Source organism: Typopeltis vanoorti, chromosome 9, assembly GCF_054136105.1.
Source record: "Typopeltis vanoorti isolate ZY-2024b chromosome 9, IOZ_Tvanoo_1.0, whole genome shotgun sequence".
Lineage (NCBI taxonomy): Eukaryota > Metazoa > Arthropoda > Arachnida > Uropygi > Thelyphonidae > Typopeltis > Typopeltis vanoorti.
The window spans coordinates 4,521,155-4,533,168 of record NC_143557.1 but is presented as its reverse complement, the minus strand read 5'-3'; the positions used below and the strand labels follow the sequence as shown (position 1 = coordinate 4,533,168).

General features: G+C 35.5%; 1 protein-coding gene across 1 annotated transcript in view; it reads right to left on the bottom strand.

The window, feature by feature from the left end:
* Tsen54 (tRNA splicing endonuclease subunit 54) overlaps positions 1-12,014 on the bottom strand; it is a 274,826-nt gene that overhangs the window by 15,818 nt on the left and 246,994 nt on the right. The window contains exon 8 of the mRNA XM_090397395.1: positions 5,243-5,347. Within this exon, the coding sequence (XP_090253521.1) occupies positions 5,243-5,347 (105 nt within the window). The remainder of the gene's footprint in view (positions 1-5,242; positions 5,348-12,014) is intronic.

The window sequence follows — 12,014 nt, the reverse complement described above, 5'->3', positions numbered from 1 at the left end:
CCACCAAAGACCAATCACTTCCCCCTAGACCTACCTGGGGTATACAAGGTCCCTTGTAGCTGGAAACTGTCCTACTTTGGCCAAACAGGCAGGACAACGAATATCAGGATTACAGAACACAAAGTTTACATCCAGTTTCACCAGTACAACCACTCTGGACTTGCAGACCATGCTCTAGATTCCTGCCACAGAATACGTTAGAAGAAAGCCAAAGTAATACACCACAGCAAGTTTAAGTACGAAAGATTATTCATAGAATCAGCCTCTGCTCTAAAAAATTCCAAACCTCAACAAATTTGGGTGCATGAGACTGCCCCAAATTTGGGAGACTTACATTATGGGAACATCAGCCGACTGGCCAAGACAACCCAATATAGCCTGCTAGGAGGCAACATTAAGACTTTAGGAACAATAGTAGTTTCTTATCTTCTGCCTCATTTGCTTTTTGTAGTGCCTGCATGCACGTGCCATATTTGTATGTTCTCATGAAGATGGCAATGTGACATTGCTGAAATATAGGAAGTATTTATTAAAGTTTCTTTTAATTAATTTTCCAGTATACATTGTAAATTCCTTACATAATTTAATAGTCATGTGTTGCCAATGTATAAGCCTTTCTACCAGAATCTTTTTGAAAACTGTCTACCTTTCTACCATCCACCGAGGGTAACTTAATCCACTGTCCTTGCCTGGTGTGTTTATTGAAAACAGTATTCCTGCCAAATTTTATTGCACTGGGTAAACAGGCCATTCCAATAAGATTAGCACATTAAGTTTTTGAAATCTGATGTCTGGACTTGCTTCCTATGCCAATAATACTAGTAACAGAGTTCTTTTCAATCAGGTCAAAATATGGCTCTCAATAAGATATAAATTTGTTCATCACTTTCTTGAAGAATGACAACATTCAAATGTTAACTATTTTATTTTTCAAATTATGGATTCCACAACCATGTTAAAATAACTCTTTTTATTATCCCGACGTTTCGATCTTCATATACTTAAATATATTGATAGCTCGACTTATCACTTAGCCATAAAATTAACGACAACACTCAAAGAGTTGGTAGGTCATTCCCCCTCCTATATCAAAAACACACAACACTTCATAAACATCATCAAAGACATTACATTAGAAAAAGGTGATCTATTAGTCAGTTTTGACGTCTCTGCCCTCTTTACAAATATCCCAATCAATGACACAATCCTTCTTTTACAGAACAAATTTCCTACAGATATCACGGTGCTCTTTGTGCATGTATCACGTTCTGGTTATTTTGTATGGCAAAATGCTTTCTACCTACAAAAAGAAGGTATAGCCATCAGTTCGCCATTATCCCCTCCCCCATTGCTAACTTTTATATGGAACATTCTGAACAACTTGCTTTAGGATCCTCCCCTTTAAAACCCAAAGTCTGGCTTAGATACGTTGACCATGTTTTCGCGATCTGGTCTCATGGCAGCCAAACACTAGACACATTCCTTAGCTGCCTAAACAAGCAACACAAAAGTATACAGTTCACAACTGAGATTGAAAAACATAACACACTGCCGTTTCTAGATACACTTGTCACATGTCTCCAATCGGGTAATCTTTCCTTCACTGTTTACCAGAAACCGACACTTACTGGCCAATATATATACATAAACTCCTACCACCACCCAACACAAAAACTTGGTGTCATTAATACCCTAAAAAACAGGTCTCTGAAGATCTGCTCCAGTGAACAGGCACTGAAAGACGAATTTAAAGTGATCAGCAATACTTTTCAAAAAAAAAATGGATACAGCCAAAACACTATTAACAAAATTCTCCACAAGACTTCAATAAAAAACAAAGACAAACCAGACTACAATAAAACTATAACCATTCCCTACATTAAAGGGACATCAGACAAAATAAACACAGTACTACAAAAATACAACCTCAAAGCCACCTTTAAACTTCCTGCAAAATTAAAAAGCTTACTCAACTCATCCAAAGACCCACTCCCTCCACTGGCCCACCCTGGAGTATACCATATTTACTGCACCTGCAACATACCATACATAGGAGAAAGAGCACGCACAATTCCAATCATAAAAAAAGAAAGAACATAAACGACACATCAAATATAATAATAATTATGAAGCTGGCCTTTCTAATCATGCCCTGAACACCTTACATAGAATTGACTGGAAAAGTACTAGTTGTCTACATCAAACCAAAACATGGTATGAATGCAAATTTAAAGAAGCCTGTGAGATCATTATCAACCACCCCAATCTAAACAATAATGATGGTCTAAAAATCCGATACATATGGAAGGCATATATTCGTCCCACGAATCCTTCCTCTCTAAGAACAACTATAAATAGGACTGTAGAAAATCCAGGATCCTAAATCTAAAATAACGTTAATACTAAAAAATAGGACATCACTGTTAAAGAAAATAATCTGTAAGAAAGAATGTTTATTCATATAATCATAAATTAATTCTAGCTTGATGCAATTTTTTTTTTTCACTAGAGGTCATGCCAATGAATAGCATGTGATTAAATCATTGTTTCTCTAGCTTTCAGTTTGAAATGTAACGCAGCTTGTCTTGGATATTTATGTATGCTCCAGATGATGATCTTGATATGAAGATCGAAACGTTGAGATTATAAAAAGAGTTATTTTAACACAGTTGTAGAATCCATAATTTCAAAACCCAGACCGGTTTTGACCTTTATTGAGGTCTCATCAGTAATAAAGGTCGAAACCAGTCTGGGTAGTGGCCCCTTGCCTTTAATACAAAGCATCATACATCTCCTCCAGGAGATGTGCTCTGCATTAAGGGTAAATATTAAGATTAGTGATCAGAGCTTATTCTACTTTTACCATGAGTTGCCTTGGTCTTGCCCTACGTGCAGGGTCAGCTAGACTTGCAACACATGCAGGTGCAAACTTGACTTGTTTGTCTGTTTGTTTTTTTTCCAGATAACTCAAAGTCTCATAAGTAAGATGATAACCTTGCATTGCCCACTATCCATTAATGATTTCTTACTTGGGAAATGGAGGAAAACCAGGTTTAAAATAGTTTGCTCTCCTCTGTATTGAGTCAAGCATTTTGAGAGAACTTTTAGGGTGCCCCATTCCATATGTGGGAGCAGTATTCAATAGCTAGGCAGATTTGTGAATTGTATAATGTTAACAGCTGTTCAGGGGTGAAGTAACGTCTTGAGCAACAGAGAAATCCTAGGTTTTTTTAAGCTGAGAATGCAATGGTTTTGATGTGTTAATGCCAGGAGAGGTTTGACATGAGGGTAATTCCAAGAACAGAGATCTCAGACTGTCTGGATATTTGGGTTTTGTCAAAAAGGATACTGGGAAAAAATGGTTCTTTTTTATGGGAAATAGGACAGAACTGGATTTTATTAGCATTGAAATTGATGAGGTTAGTTATCCTAACCCCATCGTAGGATGGCCTGGAGATCGGAATTGAGGGTGGTGGTTGATGTTCTGTAGGTTGAGGTGAGTTGCGTAGGGTAAGGATTATCAAATGAAAGCAAGGAGTGTAGTATGCTGTCACCTGCAAAACTGTGTATTGGGTTGGAGGTCAACTGAAGTAGGTCGTTGATATACATAGCAGGAAAGGGGTTGGTGAGAGGACAGAATGAAGAAACTCCATTCAAGCATAACTCTGACCATCTCTTTCTTGAACATGAAACTATATGATGTCATCTGAATTTCACCTGTTCAGATCTTAGAGTTCTGAGAAGTGATTACAATTAACTGTTCGTATTTTTTTTTTGAATAATTTATGTAACCTCTGCATCAAATTACAATAACTAACCACTGTTTGTTTTGAACTATAATAGTATATTCTCCTGTTAATTAACTATGACAGAGATGTGAGTTGTAGATGCTAATTTTGAATGTTGTTTTATTGATCTATTTTAATTTCTCACTGAAAATGTCCTGGTAAAAAGCAAAAAAGATATAAGAGCAACTAATTAATTCTGTATGTTTTATCTGTTATTCATTTCTTAATAAGGAAACCATACATGGGAAAACTGAAAGATCTCTAAAGAGAGAACACCTAAACAAACAGAATGAAACAGAATAGATAGTACTAATAAAACACAGTACATCCAAGGTCTGCAACAGATCCAGATTAGAATTTCCAGTTGTCTAGTTTCAGTTGTTGGTTCATTTTAATACTTATTTTGAATCATTCAAATTCTCTATTGGTAAATGTTTATGTAATGAATTTGCAGTATAATCTAGTTGTGTTACATAAGACATGTACAAATGATTAGCAACAATGAACACCATATGTAGCATTTGCGAACGAGCCTTTAATAACTGTGATTTTTTTTTTAAAGATAATCCTACCCATAAAAAAGGTTTTAGCCTATAGCATTAGAATCATGTGTGGGCTAGGGGTTAGATAATCTGGAAACCATGCTTTAAAAAGAAAAACATAGCATATATATATATATATATATTTTTTTTTTTCCAGATAACTCAAAGTATCATAAGTAAGATGATAACCTTGCATTGCCCACTATCCATTAATGATTTCTTTTTCTTTTCGTTACCCAAAGGGATAGGTAGAACTTATTTAGCCTAAGTAATTTCTTGGAAATTAGTTGGCAGCCAGTCTTAGTTATTAACAATAGCTGAATTGGGTTATCAATGATTTATAAGACCTCAGGGCATGAGCACAGTGGATAAGTGCCACTGTCTTATGACCCTATGCCCCTTTCCTGAAACAGCATGCAAGTTCAACAGGCCAGTTTTCTTTAGATGTAGGATTAGCAATCTGAACTCCTAGTAAAACCTTACATGCCTGTGCCAAAGATTGACTAACTAGTCCTGAATCAATCAATGAAAATCCTCTACCATGCATAAGGTCTTTTTATGAAGTTGTTTTAAGTCACAAAAAGATGCAATGATGTCAACCCCCCCCCCCCCCCAACATCCCACATTTTAACACTTTTAATGAGCTTGAACATTTAAAAATATTAAAATGAGAGAATAATTTAGATGGTAGGTGATTTTTATTGTGTGGTATGCAATGCCTGAATTGGCTTAAATAGTACTGTTTGGTCTCCAGATCAGGGTTCCCAGATCCCTAGTGAATAAAATTCACATAAAAAAAGAAAAAGAAAGAAAAAATAATCGCTGTATGTTTTATGAAATACTTCACATAAGAACTTTTCTATCCTATATGGGATATTTAAAATTAAAAATAAAGAATAATTATATACAGACCTTACAACTATAACTCTGTTGCTTGGTAAAGAAGGACACGTTCTTTTAAATGCCACATCAGGCAAGTAAACATCATAATCAATCTTCAAAGGATGTTCCAACGTACTGAGGAGAGGAGAGGAGAGGAATATATATATATATATATATATATATAGGAAATAATAATAATAAACAGAACTGTGATCTAGCCTTTTTCTCTCTCTCTCTCTCTCAAAAAAAAAAAAAAAAAAAAAAAAAGTATGTTCAAACACAAATTCAGAGTGCAAATTTAAATATATATTTCTTATAAGCATTAATAATAAATAAGTAGCAGCAAAATATCTAATTCAAAGATCATGGAAAGACCACCTTTAGTAGAAAGACATGTTATAGAATTCTACATAGAAGTGTCTGTCCTGACTGTTCAATCTCTTTCTTTATTAAGGGCATTAGATTTTAAGAATAAGCTAAGGAATTTAGTGCAAAAAATCAGACAATAAGTTTTGATATTTCACTGTCTACATATGTTTCTTTGGTTGATATTGCCAACTTATTCAGTTGTGATTTTCTCCTGGCTTAGTCAAGCTATTTAATTTTGTATTCAATTCTAGCTGCTACTCCTGGTGTAAAAAACTTTTCAAGTAGAAAGAAAAGATGATGATCTTTTAAACATTAGAGAATTATTTTCTGGAATGATCTGAATACAGCATTAAGTTTCCTTGATGTTTGTTTGTCGTTGTGGTATCATTATGCCAAGAATAGCAAATACCTCATGGTATTTGCTATTCAATCACTTTTCTTAAACTTGGCTTAAGATTTTCTAAATAAAACTAGACTTCATCAATTCATAAAGTTTATAGTGGAGAGTGAATCTGATGGTTGTTTTCTACTACTGGATGTTCTAAATTTAAAAAAAAAGGAAGTAGAGGAAGTTTATATTCTTGGTCATTACCAAGAAACCACACACTGAGCAGTGGACTGAATAGTGTGTGTGGATGGTGTATTATGTAGTAAATATTAATAGGCAGTTGATTGTATGGTGTGAAACGCCCTCCCATGATGTCCTTGGACCCCTTGAAGCTATCACATAATTAACATTTATGAGAAGCAATTTCTAATAATATTTTCCCAACATTAAGAATTTATAAACATTCTTATTTAAATTTAGTCTATGGAGCAAAGTTTCACAAGTTTCCTTGCACTTCACACAATAATCTGCTTTTATGCAGTACTCCACTTTTTCCAATGGACCATGTGACTATTTTGGTATATCAGGGGTGGCCAAGACGTCGACTGCAAGGCACCTGAATGTAGGAAATTATTCGTTTCTTAATGAATGTAGCAAATTAAACGAATAAACAGATTGAAAATGAATAGATAAATGATAATCAAAATTATTAATTGATAAAAAAATTGTCAAACTCATTTATTTCTAATCTGATGTAAAGTTTATAATTTAGTGGTTAACAACGAAGCCATCGCTTTACAGCAGTCACATGATTTGCTTCGTCCAGAAATATTCGCTTGACGGTTCTGAATGCGCCCAATGGTAACACGTTTGATGACGTGTACACTGGCAGTTGACAGTCCATCTGTGTATTGTTCTTGATCAAGACTCTTGCAACCAAAGTGTCCCAATTATCCAGTATTTTAGTATCAAGTAATTGCATGAAATCGTTTTCCGTTTATCGATCTTTAGTATGTATTATTTCAAATTAAGCAAGTGAATGCTTTTAGTATTGTCAAAAAAAATAAAAAATAAAATAAAAATATTAAGGATAACAATGAGTGAGCCAAGAACAAGTGTGAAAAAAATAAAAACTTATCACTATCATAAAGAATGGGAAAAAGATTTTTTCTTTATTATGATGAAAGACAAACGCGTATGTATAATTTGAAACGCGAATGTGGCTTTACCAAAAAAAGCAAACTTTGAAAGACACTATCGAACTGATAACTAATATTTAAGGAATTGACAGCGTATACTAGAAATATAGATTAAATAAACTTTAATATATACTTTCCGATATTTCGGCGAACGTCACATTGCCATCTTCTTGGGAACTTACTACAAAGACACGTGCACACAAGTACTAATAACAGCAAATGAGACTGAAGCTAGGAAGCTAGCGTTTCCTAAAGTCCTGATGGTGCCCCCTGGCGGGCTATATTGGTAGTTCTTGGCCTTTGGGCTGAAGTTCTTCTGATAAAAGTTTCCCAAATTTGGGGCAGTTTCATGCATCCAAATTTGTTGAGGTTTGGCATGTTCCTAAGGGCCGAGGCTGATTCCATGAATAGTCTTTCATACTTGAACTTGCTGGGGTGTATTACTGTGGTTTTCTTCCATCTTATTCTGTGGCGAGTATCCAGAGCGTGGTCTGCAAGCCCAGAGTGGCTGTACTGGTAAAATCGGATGTAATCCTTGTGTTCTGAGATTCTGATATTTGCTGTCCTGCCTGTTTGGCCAAAGTAGGACAGTTTACAGCTGCAAGGGACCTGGTATACACCAGGTAGGTCTAGGGGAAGTGGTTGGTCTTTGGTGGAGCAGATAAGGGATGCCAGTTTTCTATGTGGTCTGTAACAAGTGGTCAAGTCATGTTTTTTTAGGATTTTATTGATTTTTTCCGAGGTGCCTCTGATGTAGGGAATAGTGATAGATTTAGAGTAATCTTTTTTGTGAAGGGGAGGGGGTGGTGGGTTGTGGATAACTGGGTTATTTTTTGGAAGGGGTAGCCGTTGGCTGAGAAAGTGTCACGGATGTGATTTAGTTCAGTGGTTAGGGCTTGATCATTAGAACAGATTATTTTTGCCCTGTTGAATAATGTTTTAATAACTCCATATTGTTGTGAGGGGGGGTGGTGGGATTGTTGGTGAATGTATCTGCCTGTATGGGTGGGTTTTCTATAAACTGAGAAAACCAAGGTTCCATCAGGTTGGCGGGTGACTAGTGTGTCTAGGAAGGGGAGGTTATTGTTTTCCTCTTTTTCCAGGGTGAATTTGACTCTAGGGTGTTGGTTGTTCAAGTGTGTTAGGAAGGAGAGGAGTGAATCTGGGCCATGTGGCCAAATAGCGAAAACATCATCAACGTAGCGAAGCCATATGGTAGGTTTTTGTGGGGCTGAGTTTAAGGCTTTCTCTTCAAACATCTCCATTAAGAAGTTGGCCAAGGGTGGGGAAAGTGGTGAACCCATGGCTGTCCCCTCTATCTGTTTGTAGAATTTTTCCTGCCAAACGAAATAGCCTGAGTTCATTGTAAACTGAAATAGGGCTGAGATATCGGGAGGAAATTTAGCTTGGATTAGCTCTAAGGTTTCTTTGAGGGGGACATTCGTGAATAGGGAGGAGACATCAAAACTGACCATTATGTCATTATGTTGGAGTGTAAGGTTTTCTATACTGGCTTTGAAGTGGGCTGAGTTTTTTTATGTGTGATGGTGTATTGCCAGTATAGTGTGAGAGCGCTTTGGCTAAATGCTTGGCTAGTTTGTAAGTGGGGGAATCAATGCCATCCACTATGGGACGTAATGGCACATTTTCTTTGTGTATTTTTGGGAGCCTATATATGCGGGGGGGGTCTAGAGTTATAGGGTTTTAGTCTGTTGGTAATCTCCACAGGCCAAGAAGTGACCTTCTTAAGGAGCCTATGGAGTTTTCTAATTTGTGAGTTGGTGGGATTGTAATCAATGGGGAGGTAAGTGGAACGATCTAATAATAAAGCCTTGAGCTTACCTGTGTAATCTTTAAGATTAAGTACCACAGTGGCGTTTCCCTTATCCGCTTTGGTGATCACTATTTTTTTGTTTCTTTTCAATTCTTGTAGTGCCTTGTATTCATTACTGGATATGTTGGATTTTGGAGGTTTTGCTTTGTTGAGAACACAGGCTACATCCAATCTGATATCGTTGGCGATGTGGTTAGGCAGTTGGCGAATCCCGCGTTCAATTTGAATCATTAATTCCTCGGCCGGTAATTTCCTAGGGGCAATGGCGAAGTTGTGACCATGTGACAGAGCGTGGAGTGCTTCTGGCTTTAAGGTAGCTGACGATAGGTTAACAACAGTGTTGGTTTGTAGTTTGGGTGCCGAGTTCTTTGTTAATTTATCAACAAAGAATAACTATAGAACTGTTCATAAAAACTACAAAGAAGATTATCCACAGGGCACTGCCTTAAGAAAAGCAAAGGTACATCAAATGAACACACTACTGACATCACAACAAAATATTTTCGTCAAGTACAATACAGGCACAAAGGCTGCTACAATTGCGTCATTCAAAGTTGCTGAAACTTTAATTAAACATAATAAGCCATTTCAAGATGGGGAATTATGGAAGGAAGCCTTCATCAAAGCTGGTGAAATATTATTTAAAAATTTTCAGAATAAATCAGAAATAATAACTGCTATTAACAATATGTCATTATCACGAAACACAATCATGCGTAGAGTAGAAGAAACCAGCTGGAACCTTGAAGAGATTCTGTATGAAAACATAGACAAGTGCAATTTTTTGTCACTACAGTTTGATGAATCTACTGATTATGCTGGTACTGCACAATTATGTATTTTTATTCGAATGGTTTTTGAGGATATGTAGGCCAAAGAAGAATTATTAACCATTATTCCAATTCAAGGACGAACAAGAGGTCAAGATATCTATGATTTATTTAAGAATCACATTGTACGTACAAGTTTTTAAATTCATAAGTTAGTGTCAATAACTACGGATGGAGCGCCTGCAATGGTAGGTAATAAAATTGGTTTCATCACTCTTTGTCAAAACGATGAAGATATACCAAGTTTTGTGGACTATCATTGCATCATCCATCAGCAGGCCTTGCGTTCAAAAGTACTGAAATTCAATCACGTTATGAATGTTGCTTTCAAAAGTTTTAATTCAATAAGATCAAATAGCTTGTTGAGTCATCAATTTCGGGCTTTGCTAAAAGAATGCGAGAGTGAGCATAGTGAATTATTGTTACATACTGACGTAAGATGGTTAAGCTGCACCACATTTTTAGCAAGATTCAGAACTTCTTCCAGAAATAAATTCGTTTTTGAAAAACAGAGATGATTCACATCCAGAATTAAATGATAAAGAATACTAATTGACCTCACCTTTTTCTGTGACATTACAAAAAAACTAAATAATCTAAACTTGGAATTACAAGGAAAAAATATAACAATCATTGATATGATAAGCTCCTTAAAATCATTCAAGGAAAAATTAAACATGCTTAAAATACAATTAAAGCAGTGCAAATTGAAACATTTTAAAAATTTGGCCGACCAGTCAAGGGATATACAAAACGTCACCTTTAATAAACACGCTGAAAGCATAAGACTTTTAATGAACGAATTTGAGGTAAGATTTGTAAAAATCAGTAAGCTCATTGATATCGCTACTTTTTTTATCATACCCTTCAATGAAAATATTAATGTTGAGAATACAGATTCAAAATTGAATGAATTTCTCAACACAAATAGAGTAGATTTGGAAGAAGAAATTATAAATATGAAATGTGATATCCACCTCAAATCAACTGCTTCAAATAATAGTTTTTGGAAGCTGATCCACAAAAGTAAATATCCAAATATTTGGAGAATCACCGCTCATTTTAACGCATTTTTTGGATCAACTTATTTGTGCGAATCAGCATTCTCATGTATGAATGCTATTAAGACAAAGCATAGATCGCTTAGCTGCATCTATGCAATATCAGGTATCGTCCAATTAAATTAAAATATTCAATTTTGTTTGTATAATTTTATTTAGTTTTTTGTATTTTTTATTGTTATTATTTTTTTAATAGTTATGAACAATAAATTTTCCTTTTTTTTGTTATATTTATTGCCTTATAAACTTTTAAATATCTTGAAAATATTCCACAATTTTCAATCGCATTTATAGTCGCCCGCAGAGATATTTTCACTAGATAAGTAACCCCAACGTCTAAACGTTTGGCCACCCGTGGTATACATAGTCAATGAAATCAGACTTCTTTGCCCAAGTAAGGAAATATGGATGACAGTGGCTAGCTGAAAGGTAGATAAGTGAAGAATATTTTCTAAATAAAATCAGACTTCATCCATGCATAAAGTTCATGGTGAAACTGAATGTGGCTTTGTAACAAAGCTTTGCTATCTTCTCTATATCCTTCTAACATGAATTATGACTCAGTGTCATTAAGTTTAACATCATAACCATTCTTGACCAAATTGCCTTTAATAATATCAGGTTCCGGTTGTTTCAAGAGTACCACACTGGAACATAAGGCCTGTATTCTTTGCATTAGTATCTTGAAACTGTATATGTTCTCTGGCTGATTTGCCTGTGCACATCAGCCAGATGCAGGATGAAAAACCCAAGTTCCTGGAAGAAAAAAATTCTACTGCTTCCATATGCAAATGGCTAACCCACCTTCAGTTGACACAATCCACATAAAGATTTTTTCATTATGATAAGCATCAACCCCCCGCCACACACACACACCAATCGAAAGTGCAGACTGCTTTAGTGTACTTCCAACTGCTACTACTTAGCATTCATACTGAAGAACAAGCTTTCATTTGTGATGTAATGCAATGCCCATGTGTGTCTTCAATCAGTCTTTTAATTTTAATTCATAGTTCTTATTAAGAGAGCCAGATTCGAAAAACCAGCTTTTCATTTATTACATTACAAAAGACAACTATCATTTACCAATTATATATTTGGTTTAATCCTTCATCCAAGTGCAAGCAAATGAAGTTTGTGACTTAAGTATTTTCATGACTGGGCAACTCCTGGTAAAGGTG